This window comes from Penicillium maclennaniae (genome assembly GCF_028827695.1).
Source record: "Penicillium maclennaniae strain IBT 15551 chromosome Unknown utg000007l:1.0-4884863.0:1.0-4888362.0, whole genome shotgun sequence".
In the NCBI taxonomy this organism is placed as follows: Eukaryota; Fungi; Ascomycota; class Eurotiomycetes; order Eurotiales; family Aspergillaceae; genus Penicillium; species Penicillium maclennaniae.
The window spans coordinates 4,720,778-4,737,508 of record NW_026623219.1 but is presented as its reverse complement, the minus strand read 5'-3'; the positions used below and the strand labels follow the sequence as shown (position 1 = coordinate 4,737,508).

The 16,731-nt window shown below is 43.2% G+C and overlaps 4 protein-coding genes across 4 annotated transcripts; 1 reads left to right on the top strand and 3 right to left on the bottom strand.

The window, feature by feature from the left end:
• Positions 1 to 6,811: 6,811 nt before the first annotated feature.
• N7477_008969 (uncharacterized protein) lies at positions 6,812 to 7,297 on the bottom strand (the record flags this gene model as incomplete). Its single annotated transcript, XM_056970631.1, has 1 exon — positions 6,812 to 7,297. One exon carries the CDS (start codon positions 7,295 to 7,297, stop codon positions 6,812 to 6,814), a length of 486 nt encoding a protein of 161 aa, XP_056820663.1.
• A 1,116-nt stretch (positions 7,298 to 8,413) lies between these two features.
• N7477_008968 (GMC family oxidoreductase) lies at positions 8,414 to 10,351 on the top strand (the record flags this gene model as incomplete). Its single annotated transcript, XM_056970630.1, has 1 exon — positions 8,414 to 10,351. One exon carries the CDS (start codon positions 8,414 to 8,416, stop codon positions 10,349 to 10,351), a length of 1,938 nt encoding a protein of 645 aa, XP_056820662.1.
• A 1,835-nt stretch (positions 10,352 to 12,186) lies between these two features.
• N7477_008967 (putative catechol dioxygenase) lies at positions 12,187 to 13,177 on the bottom strand (the record flags this gene model as incomplete). Its single annotated transcript, XM_056970629.1, has 2 exons — positions 12,187 to 12,874; positions 12,927 to 13,177. 2 exons carry the CDS (start codon positions 13,175 to 13,177, stop codon positions 12,187 to 12,189), a joined length of 939 nt encoding a protein of 312 aa, XP_056820661.1.
• A 1,264-nt stretch (positions 13,178 to 14,441) lies between these two features.
• N7477_008966 (putative C6 transcription factor) lies at positions 14,442 to 16,591 on the bottom strand (the record flags this gene model as incomplete). The annotated part of the gene is made up of 2 exons (XM_056970628.1): positions 14,442 to 15,226; positions 15,304 to 16,591. 2 exons carry the CDS (start codon positions 16,589 to 16,591, stop codon positions 14,442 to 14,444), a joined length of 2,073 nt encoding a protein of 690 aa, XP_056820660.1.
• Between the last annotated feature and the right edge of the window lie 140 nt (positions 16,592 to 16,731).

The following is a 16,731-nucleotide window of genomic DNA, read 5'->3' as shown; positions in this document are numbered from 1 at the left end:
AGCATTATTCTTAGCGCGGAATCTCTCTTTTAAGGCTCGAAATAGGCTTCTATCGAGAGGCTGGACGATATACGTAGTATACGGAGGGAAGACGAAGGCAATAATATTCTATTATTCGCAAAGGTGAAGGAATTCCTATATAAGATGCGAGCCATGACCATCGAAAAGTAATAACCTCTGACCACCACGGGCGCGGTCATAGGTATATTGCTAGAAGAAGCGAAGCCAATCAACCGCAAGGATATCATTCGAATATCCAGATAGCGATACTGCAATTCGTGATTCATCTGAGAGGGTTGCGCTATTATACCATCGCTCGAGGTGGACGACACCTAGTACAATAAAATATAGCTCCATAAGCCATCTATCAGCTACAACACACTTGATTCCAGTCAGGAGATCACCTCTTTCGCTTAAGAATAGCCTCGTGCGATGCTTATTACGGCTAATAACCTTTTGAGGCTTTCCCTGACCAAGCTAGAAGCCAGTCTTATCGAAATTATAGATATTCGATAGCGGAATACGCTTCACGAATAGCTCAAGACGATCATACCAGGCTTATAGGATACTAATATCCTCAGCCTCGACCCTTGCCTTCTCCGCTGGCTTTTGTTTCACCCAATAAAGGCTATCAGGTAGGCGCTTAATAAAGTCATACACCCACGTCTTGTTGACTGGTGCTCCCCCATCTCTCTCGATTATCGCATTCGCACTCGCTTCAACCATACGCGCGGTAGGTGGAACGTGGAGACCATTAAGAGTATTGATCCAGCTAATCAATGCTGCTTCTTGCGAGGGATCAAGACGCTTGGTGGTGATGGTACGCTGAGAGCGAGATGGCCGACCGTGGAGACGTGCCCGCAGCCGGGTTATTGGAACGTCGAATTCGCGCGCCAGCGAGGTGATTTTGGCGTTTTTTCGGCATCTGGCGGCTTCGCAAGCGGCCTGGATACGTTGCTCAATGGCTTTATACGAAGGATCCATAGTGGGTGTGGAACAATAGGTGTGAATAGCTTCAAGATGTGTGTTGGGATCCAAATTTGCGTTGGGCCCCGGCGGACCAACACCCGAAGCGGTGTGGGTATGCTACGGGACTATTATAAATTATCTTTAGCTTTAATATCCCTTATTAATAATAATAGATATCTTAGATAGAGTTAAAGAGATATCTTACCCTTACTCTAATTATTAGAATTAATATTATATCTTATGTAAGGCTTATAAATATAGAAAATTTATATTTATACTCTTTTTAGAATATCTAAAGGGAGCCTTATATAGTTATTAAAAAAAAGATTTAATATAATTTAGTAAGAAAAAAAAAGAATATATAACTTTTAAGATATCTTATAAGCTTATTATATTATAGAGCTAATAATTATTATAAGTCTTTAAATAGTAAATCTATATCTATTATTATTTCTAATAATTAGCTATCTAATTATAGCTTATCTTATAGAAAATATTTATTATATAACCTAAAAAAAAGACTTAAGGCTTTCGCGATAAATTCTCTTTTAGTCTTTTTTTAGGTTATCTAACTCTTAGTCCTTTATTAAAAAAAACTATAGCTTATTTATAAGTACTAAGATTATATTAATAATAAAAAGCTTACCTTTTATATTATTTATTATATTATAATATTTTAATAGCTTCTTGTATATAATCTTAAATAAAAAAAATATAAGCTATTTTTATATAATTTTCTTTCGCTAAAGTTAATAAATAGCCTTTTTAAAATAATTAAAAGGCTTATTATAAAATTTAAAAACTAAATAAATACTTAAGTCTCTGGTTATATAAATGATAATTATATATTTATAGAAAGGCTATAAAATAAATAAAAGGTAATTAATTTATCGCTACTCTTTTACGCTAAATATAAAATAAGATTAGTTATATTATAAGTAAAAGATATTAAAAGTGGCTTAGAGTCTCTTAGCCTAATAAAGTATAAAATATATTAAGTTCTATTAAATTTATATATCCTAGATAAATATAAGCTTTAGCTTATTAGGCTGAAAGTTATAAAAGGCTTTATAGTATTATAAGCTTATATTAATATAAATAATAAGATAGTGAACCTAAAAATTTATATATAAATAATAACCTTTTAGATTAATTATTATATAACAAAAATTAAGAAATTAATCTTGTTTAATATATTAGCGATCTCTTACTTTTATTATTAAGTATATAATACTTACATATAATCTTTTTTTTACTTTAATTTTATAATATTATTCTTAGAAGTTATATTTATCTTTTTAAGTAAAGCTATAATACTAATTTAAATAATATATATAATATAAGATATTTAAACAAGTATTAAATTTATATTAAGCTAAAGAGCCTAAATTATATTATTTATTATAGCTATAAATATTATATTATTTAATATATTATTAGTAATAATTATAAGAATATAATTAATAATTTTTTATATTATTAGAGAATCTATATAATAATCTTATTAAGATTAATATCTAAATATATCTTAAATAAAGATTTAAAGTTAAAAAGGACTTTATAATATATTTAGTCCTAATTTAGAAAATAAGCTATAATTACTATAAATATTTATTAAAATAATAATATCTAATAATTAAGTACTAAAGATAGCTCTATACCTAATAATAGACTTTAAAGAATAATTATTTAGTTTTTAGTAATTAATTAACGGAGCCTTACATATATTTATTTTTTAAGAAGAAATAATTAGTATTATTAAAGCTAATTATATATATAAGATAAGATTATAAAACTCTTAATACTTAAGAAAAAGAAAAATTAAATATAATATAATAATTAGATTTAGAAGCTTCTATTCTTAGATATTTTAATTAAATATCTAAGTGAGCGCTCACTAATCTTAGTAAGTTAATAATTAATTAATTTAAAGCTAAAGAATAATCTAAATTATATATATAGCTTATATAAGTAGCTTATAAATACTTAGTTTATTTATTCCCTTTTAATATTATAGCCTTTTAAAATATTTATATATTAGTAAGATATTATTGGAATATAGACCAATGCTACATAGAAAGATCTATTCTTATAGTCAACATATAAGATCAGCATTGCATTGATCACGTGACCAATTTGGGGCCTTCTATCAAAATGATATTTTGACCACTTCTGATTCTGGTCCGCGGCCCTCTCCCAAATGATAGCCAGGACCATTTTCCTTCAGAGTTAAATGGTCCGCCTTCAGGCATGAATGGTCCGTTCCTTCGGAGGTGCCTTCGGGCATATCTTGCCTGCGAACTTCGACCATAGTCTTCGAACCTCGGTGAACAGACTTCGACCCTCAGTCCCCTCAAGGATAGGCGGACCACTTTCCCTTAGGGATAAAATGGTCCACCTTTGGGCATGCATAACCTGATACTGCGGGGAAGCTTTCGGGGTGGCTGAAACCATCGATCCTTGACATCATTCTTTTGGCTTTTCTTCGGTTCCCTTCTTTGCCACCTTTATTATGTTGCTGCCTAGTATTTGTATGACATTCTAGACATCATTTCTAGGCTATTCTAGCCTATAAATATGTCCTTCTTTTCTAGCAGAAAGAATCAAGTCAGTTCTACTTTCCAAAGTTATCTCTACCTTCTTCCTTTGATTCTTAGGACTGTGGTTCTGTCTTCGTTTAGGCTATATCTGCTTATAGTCTATCCTATGACCTTTGACCTTCTACCTTTGTCTGGCACCGACTGACCCAGCCGGACTAAGGTTGATCCTACGGACTTAAGGGGCCACGATCTGCTTCGTGGTAGCTTTCCCCTTTTATCCCAACAGATATTAATATATTTAGTAGCTAGATAGTTAAGAACCTTTTAATATCTTATATATATTATATTAGGCTTTTTACTTTTTATATAAGTTATTTATTTAAAGCTATCTTAATAACTTATTTAATACTTTTTATCTTAATTAATCTATTTCTTCCTTTTATAGTCTATTTAGAGCTATTAAGTTATAAACTCCTTACTTATTTTATTTTTATATAATAGGAATTAGTTTACTCAGTTAAATTTAATTTATATAAGGCTCTTAAGCGCTAAAGGTACTCTTTATAGAGTATTAAGTATTATATTAAAGGTAAGCTAGCTTAATAAAAATAGGCTTATAAATAGGGTATTATTTAAAATAAGGTATTATAACTTATTTATTCTAACCCCTTTAATTACTAAGAATAGATATATATTAGAGATTTAAGATATAGTAGATATATAGGTTATAGAGAGATAGAATAAGAGGACTTATAAAGATTTTAGATAAAAAAAAGCTACTATATAAAGGGAATCTATTTATCTTAGTTATATAAAGATATAAATTAATATATTAACTTATAAGCCTTTACTTAGCTAAAATTCTCTTATTTAATTATAGAGAGGGTAACCCTTAAGACCTTTAGGGTAACCCTTAGAGTTACCCTTTAGACCTTTTAATTATATAGTCTTAAGTTTTATAATAAAAAATATCTAAGTCTAATAATCTAAATCTTTAAACTTATTTTATATAATAACTATAATATTTATAAGAAATCTAAATTAATAATTATTTAAATAAGTCTCTATTAATCTTATAACTAAAGAAAGCTTTAGATTTAGGGTATTTTTAGTATTAAAAAAAAGATATATTTACTATTATATAAATATAGTACTCTTACCCTATCTTTAATATATATTTCTATAACGAAACTCTTAACTTTTTATAACCCCCTTAAAAATTAGCTATCTATTATATAATTTAAATAAAATTTTAGAATATTAAAATAATAATATATAAATTATCTATTTATAATTTAATTTTTTTAAATTTTATAGATATTAATTTATAATTAAGAAAATATAGAAATAGATATTAGAATAGCTATAAATAATAATATTTTTATAAGCTAAATTATTAGTTTTATATATCTAAAATAGGAAAGACGCGAAGAGATTATATATTTAAGGGTCTAACGGACCCTTCGCGGGTAACCCTTAAGAGACCCTTAGAGGGTTAGGGTTAGGGTTAGGGTTAGGAAGATTAGACCCTAGGTGGAGGTTCCTGATCTTAGACCCGCCCCGCGGGTCTAAGATCAGTCTAGATTAGATCTCCTTGGATATAAATATATTTATTCTCTCTATATAGCTATTTAGCTTCTTAGAGGTAGATATTCTTTACTAGAATATTAACTTTTTATTTAATTAATATAGACTAAATCAATAAGCTTTCTTTAGATATAGTTATCTAAGTACGAAAGAATACTTTTATACTATTTTAGGGTAAAGAAGAAAGAATATACTCTATATCTAAGGATATAAAATGTAAAGAATCTACGTGTTCAGGGTAGAAGGCCTATTGGTCAGGTAAGGAAGAATATCTGGACTTAAGTTTGGTATTAAAAGAAGTATGACTGATTCTTGCTAAGTCTAAGTTATCTGGAAACCCTCTCATTTTAAGTACAAATCGGGTCCGAGACTTACTTATTACACTAAGGGGTAAATCTTCACCGCTAGTCCTTGGTATTCCTTTACATGAAATATAGGAACTAAAAGCCTGAAGTAACATTATTAGATATAATTACTAATAATTAGAATTTATAGCCCTAGATAGTAATTTGTCAAGGTACTAATCACTTAAGTATCTAACTTCCTTATATTATTATTTCCTAGGCGTATACTTTTATATTTATATAGATAGCGAATAAAATGGATTAGAGAAGACTTAAATACTCTTTAGTATTTTATATATTGAAATGGGAACGGCTCGATGGCTGTCTGGCGATGCAGACTGGACAACACACACACACACACTGCCTGTCTGGTGTAGAGGATACTGGATGAGGCCGTACTGATGCCCTGTTGCGGCCGTGCGGGATAATCTTAATGCTGCATCATGGATAGAAGAAATTGGGTGAATCCTGAATGAATTGGGTAGATGACTTGTCTCTCTCCAAGTGTGTCTGGAGATGTACTATGCACTGCAGACATTAAATCATGCCTGAGGCCACACATAGGCTCATTATGTCACCAGTTCTCCCACTACAATATATAAGCGATCTTAATTAGTCGTTTTTAGAGGTAATTGTTTATAGGAAAGGAGATATATCTAGCGATAATACTTCTGTTCCTAGCTAACCGTAATAGGCTAACTACTTAAGGGTATATTACTAAATGAGATTCTAGAGGTATCAAAAGTATATATTATTTAATAAGAGTACGAAAGGATAGAAGTATACCTTATAGGCGGTGCCTTTCGGCAGAAAAAGTAGAGTTACGTGACCGTTCGTACCCTTATACAAGGCCGTGTTATCACAATAGAAAGAGGTCTTTATTATAAGTCAAATACCTAAAAATATAGGCTATTACCGTATAAATAATATATTCATGAGACCCACTCAAATAGGTTAGGTTAGGCTACGCACCTCGACCCAAAACGCGCGCGCGGGTCAAAGAATTGGACCCAAAACCCAACCCGCCGGCGGGTTAGGTTGGGTTGGGTTTTGGGTTTTGCGGGTTTTGGCTAATCTTAGGAAAAAAAAATTTCAATTTTTAATTTTCAATAGTAGACCGCGAATAGACACGCACGCGGCGGCGCGGGAGTACGCACGATAGGCCAACATTGGATCGGGCGAAGAATTATAGTGTGGTGTTCACTACAATTGACAATAGAGTATAAAGATCGACTTATATGACATATAACAAGACCTGGGAATTACTGGAGTGACTGAATGAGGACCGTAAAGTGTAAAGAAGCAGCGAGATCAGGACAGTACTGGTTTACGTGGTTTTTATCCTGCCAACTTTAAAAAGACGCGGTTTCATCATAGATGCAAGTGTCTCTCCCAGTCCAGTGGCACCCTTCCTCTGGGCCCGGGTACTGGCTGGCTAAGTGGATGGTGTGATGGTGACTGCAAGGGCGGGCCTAGAAACGTTTCCTCCGTGCGATAATCAAAGAACCAATCCTCGCCAGGCTCAAAACTGCGAATGGTAGGATGTCCCGTGGACATAGAATGTGTGGAGGCGTGCTGTGACGGAGACGTGTCACAGCAGCCAATGTGTCCACACTTGGCACAACGACGTAGATGGAACCACCATTCATTGGCAGCTTCGCATTCTACGCACCCGGGGCCACTCGGTGGAACGTTCGGAACAATCGATTCAATTTGCGAGCTACCTCGTGTAATAGCACCAGGATCGTCGTACATACCGGGGCGATGGGAATGCTGCGGCTGGACCGTAAGGGGGTCACCTTCCATCAGCAGCAGTGTTGCTGGATCAGATGGCAAGATGCGAGGAGCACGAATCATGGCGTACGAATTTGGGGTTTATAAAACGTGTCGTTGTGGATGGGCCGATAGCTGCTCTGCAGTTGACGTATGAGATGTAGTATATTATTGAATGACTGTAGAAGCAACTGTTCGATATGAGAGATGAGGGACAATGTTGATATATATCCCGTGGGTGTTATGCACTATTCATAAGTATGACGTCATAATTACAAGTCATGCAAAGAAAATAGTACGCAGTCACAGCGAGGCCGCAGCACCACCAACAGTTTACATTAGGGTCTAAATCTTCTTGGAATTATTTCTTCAGATCCAGCACGGATCATAGAACTAAGTAGAAAAGCTTTATGTCATAATGATGAGTCATGCAAAGAACGACAATACACAGGAACAGCGACGCCGCAGCGCCACCAACGCTCTAGATTAGGGTCTAAATCCTCTTGGAGTTAATAGACTTAGGTCTTTTCGTCCATTAATGCCTCAATTCAGCCGTCGGGTAATAATTACATCATGTTGTATTGGTAGAAGAAATGGGTGGTGCGGCTGACGAGCGAAGGCTTCACGAGAGCGTGGGTATTAGTTGACTTGGTTATTTCCCAAGCTGGCGGAACATCCGGTTATTTGAGAAACGAAAATAATATGTAGAGTATAGATATATACAAGACTAACCAACTCCATCTTCCATAAACTTTTACACTAGAAGCAGGACTCCTTTCTGCAAAGGAGTTGCTGGAGATAATAGTGTCAATCTCCCAGGATCCCAAGAGGCTGAAGGATTGAGCCAAAGAACGTTTGCAACGTCCCATGGAACTAGCATAAAACTAGTAGCGTCTCCGGTCCAAATCTGATTTTATTCGAGCTGGTTCGAAGTGATTCATTCTCCCTGGACGGCCAATGACCAGACGCTGTCAGAGAAGAGACTCATGGAAAGGTTCGTTGACCTTCACAAAAAGCTGCGCGGCACCAGAACCCTATGGGCTGTGTTGAGGATTGGTTGTCTGACGAGGATGACGCTCTCGAGCTTTCAGTTAGTCAGCCTTGTTCCATACTGACAGAAGGTTATAAAGCACACTCGCAGACTAAATCTGAGGATATGCGGCTCGTCAAAAATAAACTTCCGAGATTGCGCATGCAGCCATGAGCGAACATCTCACAAACCTAAAGAACGCGTTTCCCGAGGAGGTAGTCGACATACTTGAAGGTTACGACTACGTCGTAGTCGGTTCAGGCGCCGGTGGTGGACCTTTAGCCGCAAATCTCGCCCGTAATGGCCATAAAGTTCTCCTGCTCGAAGCAGGGGATGATCAGGGATCCAACATTCACCAGCAGGTTCCAGGATTTCATTTCCTGTCCACAGAGGACGAGAAAATGCGCTGGGACTATTTCGTCAAGCACTATGCGGACGAGACCCTTGCGGCGCAAGACTGGAAAATGACGTGGGAGACAACCGCAGGAAAATCGTATGTCGGCTTGAATCCACCAAGCGGATCGAAGCCGAAAGGTATCCTCTACCCGCGCGCAGGAACGCTTGGTGGCTGTTCGGCACACAATGCTTTGATCACCATCTATCCCCACGAGAGTGATTGGTCAAACATCGCCAATGTCACCGGCGACACTTCGTGGAACCCGAAGAATATGCGCCAGTATTTCAGGCGCCTGGAACACTGCGAGTATCTTCCAAATGGTACATCTGGTCACGGCTTCACAGGTTGGCTGCATACAAACCGCGCTGATCTGGAATTATCATTGCGGGATTCTAATATCCTTTCTATCATCACCGCTGCTGCTACTGCCATGGGAAACACTATCCTCGGCCTGGTACCTGACAAAGTTGTCCAACTATTTGGACTCCTGCAGCGGGATGTGAATTCTAGTGATCCTCATCGGGATGTGACAGAAGGCGTCTATCATATACCTCTGGCCATGAGTCAGGCAAAGCGAAGCGGCACTCGGGACTTTGTCGTGAATACGGCTAAGAAGTATCCGCTACATATCAGGACAAGCTGCCTCGCTACCCGTGTGCTTTTCGAGGAGAATTCTGTCATCAGGAACACACCCAAGGCAATTGGTGTCGAGTTCCTCGAAGGCGACAGCCTGTACAAGGCTGATCCACGGTCAAATTTATCCGCCGCTGGAACCAAGCACCGCGTCCTCGTCTCTCGGGAGGTCATCCTTGCGGCGGGCGCCTTTAACACACCGCAGCTCCTCAAGCTAAGCGGTGTCGGTCCGAAAGACGAGTTAGAGAGGTTTGGGATTCCTGTTGTTAAAGATATGCAGGGCGTTGGCACCAATCTGCAGGACCGCTACGAGGTTCCGGTCATCGGCAAAATACAGGATGACTTCCAGAACATAGCAGAGTGCACGTTCGGGAAGCCTGGAGACCCAGCACTTAGACAGTGGGAGGACCAGTGCGGACCCTATCTATCAAATGGACTCAATATTGGCATGGTGAAGAAGTCCAGACATGCTGATGGGGACCCTGATCTCTTCATCTTCGGTGGCCCTACCCTCTTCGAGGGCTACTATCCTGGGCATTCTGAACGCGCCACCTTCGACAAGAAACACTTCACGTGGGCCATACTCAAGGCTCACACGCATAACCGTGAGGGAACTGTCAGGCTCAACTCAGCCGATCCTCGGGATGTGCCTGATATCAATTTCAATTATTTTGGCACGAGTGCGGCCGCGAAAGAGGCGTCTGAGCGGGACCTTAATGCCGTCGCTGAAGGCGTTGGCTTCGCACGCCGCATCATGGACAAGAACCTAATGTTCGATAATGAGCCCCCTGTAGAACAGTCACCTGGCCATGGAGTCTCTTCCGTAGAGCAGGTGAAGCAGTTTATCAGGAATGAGGCGTGGGGTCATCACGCTTCATGCACCTGCCCTATAGGGCCAGATGGAGACCCAAAAGCCGTTCTTGATTCTCGCTTTCGTGTCCGCGGCGTGAGGAACCTGCGGATAGTTGATGCATCTGTCTTCCCGCGCATTCCTGGATTTTTTATTGTCCTTCCCATCTTCATGATCAGTGAGAAGGCGACTGATGTTATTCTTGAAGATATTAGCGAGACCCGCTGAGTTTGAAGCGCCTCCGCGCCAGTGATAGGTGGCAGCAGTCACTCAGTCTCCTGAAGGGCGCCTTCTCTTGGTGTTCAGACCTTCCATCCAACTTGACAAAAGCGTCGTTGTTCTCGCACCGTTGATTAGTGCTCTTGCGCTAGCTATGTTGATGTTGAGTGATAGCACCTGACCTCGCTGTTCCGTAAGAATGCACGATTGGAGGGTGTATTAATGTTCATGCAACCGGTCACATTGTTGATGTTATCTACTTAACTTGTACTGTGAACATGGAATGAGATGAGAGCAATGACTGACAACCCATCTTCCTCATCGCCCAAGGCCGTCAATTCGTGCCTTTATAACCCATCTTCCTCATCGCCTAAGGCCGTTAATTCGTGCCTTTACAACCCATCTTCCTTATCGCCCAAGGCCACCACCACACATGAAAGTTTCTAGTCTGCTGATGAGAGCATCATCCACGCGCAAAGCCACGCCTGAAGTGCGTTTTAGGGGGGCTCAGGACTTGCCGCTCACTGCTCCCGTATGCTTGTACTCTTGTATGCAGAGCCGCAATAGAATCGATCACTATACCCTCTCTCGTGGAGTTGATGAACTGTGATAAATGTTGGTCGTGGTGTTTGCTTGTCCCAAGGAGGAATCGCGACGACCCCGATACATAATCAGACTAGACGGATAATCCTAGTTTCGAAAGTGCGTTGGAAATGTTAGGATGACTCCGTATCCACTAAACACTGTGTCAAAATCAACGCCGCTAGGAGAAATGAACGGAATTGAAAAATGTATGCATGCTTAAATGCATCTACATAGACCACCCACTTGATAGAGAATCATATCGACCATACATTCTTTCACTTATCTTGGCATTGACACATTTCTTGAGATCTGTGAACATGCATGATGCCAGGATTGCGGCATTCACCATGTGAGACACCGTAATTACCACAAAGCGGCCTCGTGGCTATGGGGTGGCTGTGAAGACGCGGCAAAGTCACCATGAAACGACCAGGCCGATGCCCGAGAATGTTCAGGATATTGAACAATCAAAGATTGACTATGCACCACAATCAATTGAAGATTGAGGCGCTTGGACAGGGCTTGAGAATATCGAGGCGGTAGCATAGATTTGACACATGGAGTGACCAATCGGAATTCTCCGTCAATATATTACCAAGCTATGCAACGAGATATCAACAAGTCGAAAGCGTCATTCACTCGCCTTCTTGTCAGACTGAAAGCCGACTCCGAGTCCCATTCAAATCTAGTACCCAATGAAGACACGTAAAACCTCCAAATTCTGTACTTTACAACGTTCACTCCTCAAAGATGCTTCGTCACTCCTTTTCTCCACGCCTTTTCTTCACGTTGCAATCAGATCCGCCATATTGCTCCGGAAATTTGGACACAGTTTGTCAACAATTTGAAGGCTCCGTATCGGGCAGCTGACCACGACAAGGCGCGGGTGCTCAGCGCGCGCGGGACAAGTTGCCTAAGAACAAGGTCAAAGTCCTATTCCTCCGATTTCCAGTGTGTTTGCATTGAATTGGAAATATTGCCCCTCTCAAGCCCAATTTCGCATCAGCCTCTATGATATTTAGTTCCATAGCCTCTATCTTTCTTATTATCCATCTGTCCATCTTCATAGAATGAAAGGACACAATTCGACTTTCCCCGCCAGTCTTCACTTAGAATACACCAGAAATACGTATGGGTCTGTGGGGGGGGATGATTCCAGAAGAAATTGAACGAGTCATGAGATCATATGTCCTATGGAATGCAAAATGAAATGCTTAAGTATACATCAACTCCGTAAAAACCGCAATGGATATCCTTTCTTAGAGCTTCTGGCTGCTCTTGGCCTGGCGCTCGAATGACGAAACAGGAGGGGCAGAGTTGGGGTTGGGGTGGTGCTTCTTCAGAGCCATTTTGACGTTGTACTCCAGGTCGAGAGAGGCCTTGGGGTCGTTTGTCTTGGGCTTGAACTCAACAACGAGATCATCCTTGACAGCGAAAACAGAGTCGATGTCGAGATGGGGGTCGTCGCTGGGGTAGATTTGATTGATAACTGTGGCGTAGTCGGGGTGGGTGATCATCAAGTGGATGTGAGCAGGGCGCATGGGAGAACGGTCCATGAGGTTGAGCAGGACACCAGCGGGACCGTCGGTGGGGAGAGAGTAAGGAGTTGGGTGATAGCAGTACCAGAAGAACTCTCCCTTCTCATTGGAGGTGAACTTTCCGCGGAGGTTATTCTCGGTCTGCTCGGGATCCTGGAAGTCGTACTGGCCGTTGGCAGAGGCCTGCCAGATATCGAGCACAGCGCCAGCGATAGGAGCGCCAGTCTCCATATCGGTGAGAACACCGTGCATATAGGTCACCTTGCCGTTGGGGTTTTCGTTCTGAATAATGCTGTCACCGAGTGCGCGGAAAGGAGCGTTAGGAGACCAGAAGGGGCCGAGAATGACGTTGGAGGTGGGGGACAGGCCCTGCTCGGTAACAATCTTGTTGGCGATCTCATCAACGAGGCTAATAAAAAAATTAATTGTCTTTTCTTTTGGTCGCCTTGGTGAACACTTACGACTCGAGACCGATCACATCACAGATACGGTGACACTCGTTACGGATGGGAGTGCTTATCTTGCCGATAGAGTTGATGAATTCAACACCGAGCATCCATTCGGCCGGGGTGAGCTCAACCTCGCGAGCGAAGTCGTGAATGTGCTTGATCAGAGAGCCCAGAATGACGCGAGCACGTTCGGGGGTCTTAGGACCCATGGCATTCACGACATAGGGCGTGAAGTTGGGGTCGAAGCGAGAGCTGGTAGACATTGTGATGGTTGATGGACAAGATGAGGGAGAGAGCGGGTCAGACTATAGTTTAAAAGAGAAAGGGAGAAGAATTATTGCAGAGGTAGGAGGGTCTATTATAGAAAACCTGGGGACCGGAAAGCCGTGGCAAGTCTGCATAGTGAGGGAAGCCGAAAGGGACCGCGACGGCAAATGGTTCGGCTCCCTATCCGTGTGGGGGAATTCGCAACGGTGGCCGAAAAATACAGTACAAAGGCTACCGCGACTACGTGCCGACAAAATTGATCTCCTGATGTCTTCAAACACTTAGATTTCCGGTCAATTCTAACAGCCGAGTAGCGGCCGGTCGGAGATATAGAATGTGTGCATCTTCGCGGGGTGGCGGATTAGCACTTAGCCGCGGCAGAGATCTCAGGGTTCCCCGGGATTTCAACACCAAATTGCTGACCCGCGACCCCGCGCTTCCACTGATTTGCTGACTCACCCACTCTCCCAGGCTCGTTAATTGGCGTGCCATCTTTCCTCTTCGGGCTGCCGTGGCGATCCCATTGCCGACCCTGTCCTGGAGCGGCAGAATTGTTTCCTGATATGTGTTGTCCTTATCGGGCCATATTACTCATCACATCCACATATCGACTTTTACGCTATAGGAGCTCATTTTTGGGTAGAGACTGGTCTGCGGGGGGATGGCACGCGAGGTACGAAGATATAGCATCCTCCTGGTTGAGAGACATTAAAGATTTTGAAAACCAATCACACAGGGCGGTCATCACCTTGTATGCTGGTTCCAGCGAGAAACCGAGCCGGACAAACCCTGATGACTTTCAGCTTCCTTAATGACGGATATCGTCAAATATTCTCAACGATTCATTCTGCCATCCAGTAGATCCCCTTATACTGAGCCAAACAGCGGAGGACAAGGCCTGTGATTCTCGCAGTAGACGGACGGTGACACAGGCGGTGACTCACTCGGCACTCCGGGCTCCTTGCGCTGCCGCACACACAGGTGGCGAAGCCGAAGTCAGCATCCGCCCCCACGTGCATAAGATCCATGAACTTGTCAGATGCTGAGACCCGGGACAGATGCTTGATAGACGCTGGAGAGACGCTGGAGGGACGTTGGGGAGTTGGTACATTCACTTACCGATTAAATAACCTTCATCATTTCGGGAAGAGCGTGGGGTTTCTTTCGTCATGTGGAAAGCAATCGCATGAATCGGGAGATAAAATACAGAAGATTGGGCCGGATCTGCTCACCGGTACAGATCTATCAGGAAATTATTGCTTAAAGGGTATAATAACTCGCCATTTCCTCTTGAAACCAATTATAGGAATAAAACAGTTGCTCTGCCATTTGCGGATCAGTCATCGGCATCGTCCCGCTGTCATCGACCAGTAGTACATCATCCAGAACCGGCGCCAAGGGTACGGGGGGCGGAGGTGGTGGAGCCAGGGTGACCGGGGGTTGGGGTGGCAGAAGTGGCTGAGGTTGTTGCTGTTGCTGTCGTTGCTGCTGTTGCTCCAGTTGCTGCTGTTGGTACGCCATTTGACTGAAGATGATCGTGCTCTGATGTCGGAATGTTTCAGCTAGCCGTTCAACTCCCGGACGCCGCTTGCCGAATTCCTCTAATAATACGACGACCGCCTGGATGCCACGACGCATCATCTGCGCCTCGGGATGCCATGGCGCAGGGCGGGACTCGCGCAATGAGCGCGCGTTCTGCTCCAGGCACCATAAGATGGTAATACCCGCGAAGTAAACTTGGCTCAGAGTCAACCAAATCCATTTAAGCTTGCCCACGGAGTAGCTGTCCCAGTATGATCGGATCACCTGGATGCTGGAATCACCACAGCTGACGATACTCGTCACGTCGGGGGTGGGATTGCGCGGGCTGGGGCGATACATCAGGAGTAGAGTTGTGTAGTACAGATAATCGTAATATGAGGTGGAATAAAGGAGGGCTGATGGATACACTGGAGCTGCCAATCGCCAGTCGTCCACCTCGCGGCGAAATTGACCCAGCATGATGGCAACTTCCTGCGGCGACAGGCGAGGAAGGCTGCTGTAAACTATTCCCCAGTCAGGACATGAGTCTGGATAGCGCGCGCGCGAGAGGGAGGACATAGGGGGGATATTGTCAACTCACGGTAACGATAAATGCGCGAAAAGATCTGGCGAAGGCGTATGACTTGCAATGGAATGGTCATGGAACTGGCACCCGGGGCTTCTGTTCCGTCATCATTTAGCTCGCGTGGCAAACCAACACTGATGTCTTCGTCGGCAATGGCGAGAGGTCGGCCTAGCGTGCTTGCGATGAGACGATCTAAATTGTAGAGACTCCAGAATGCCCGCTTAGACATTTCTTCCTCTGCCATAGTCGCGTAGGAGCGAGCTTTGTGCAACCCCATACTGATTGACAATCGCATGGAGGCACCCAGCACATGCCAAATGCTCGGGCCAGCTGTAGCGAACATCGTATATAGCGCCAGGCCCAGCAGGGCCCGCACGGCGGCCAAGTCTTCGTTCTGTAGTGCCAAGGGTAAAGTCTCCTGACTTACACGGTAGAACTCGACAGCCTGCGACGCACCCGCCGACCCGATCAACAGCGAGATCGCGATGATGATATGGTAAGTATTATGAACTTCAGGCGATGGCACACCGCCAGAATATATATGCCGGAGATGGCTCATGAACTCCAGACGTGAGATAAACGGATACTGGTAGCCCATGCTATCAAAGTACTGCTCGGCGACCCGCTCCGCTTCGTCGAGCGATGACAGACGTAGTACTCGCGGAGCTGAGGTCGGACGCGCCATAGACGGTCTGCGATGCTCCAATTGATCGCGAAAGATCTCGCCCACATTGGGTAGCTCGGTGCCTACTCCCGTTGACGACTCCGACCCTGCTGGACCAGCCGTTACAGAGGAGCCGCCACTGCCTGGGCTGGGCATGGAATTCGTGGACGGGCGATTCCCACCGGTCGCAATCATCGCGGGGATTTGATACCACCAATCCGGATCACCCTCGCCATCCACCGGAGTCCCCGTGGCAAGCTCCGCCACGGCGATACCTGATTTCCTGCACACTACCTCCTCCAGCCATCGCACTCTTTTCTGTAAATTCTCCAACTGGTCTCGAGGTATCGAAGCATTGGCGGCTTGGGGGCCGGGTGGTGGGATGGTGCAGCGAACTCCGGCGCGGGTGCAGGCAGTGCAATTGGGATAGCGGAAGTCACATTTCTTCTTGCGCTTGCGACAAAAATCGCAGGCCGTTGATACACGCTTGCTGCGAGAAGGTGGCGTTGAGGCGCCGTCGGGGATGGGTGTGGACTCTGGGGCAGGTTGCGACCAGACCGGAGAGGCAGAAGATCCGATGGAATCGAGACGGAATTTGCCCAGCTGATCGCGGAAGTCCTTGTTACCCGTGCTGCTCATGGTGACGGCGGCTAGAACCGCAGTCCATCTCAGCCACAGTTGTGGAGAGGGGGTGGGGAATGCGGCGGGGATGAGTTTCGGAGAAGTTGGGGATGAGACGACCAAGGCGGAGGTGGGGGAAGTTCGCTTCGCTTAGCGGG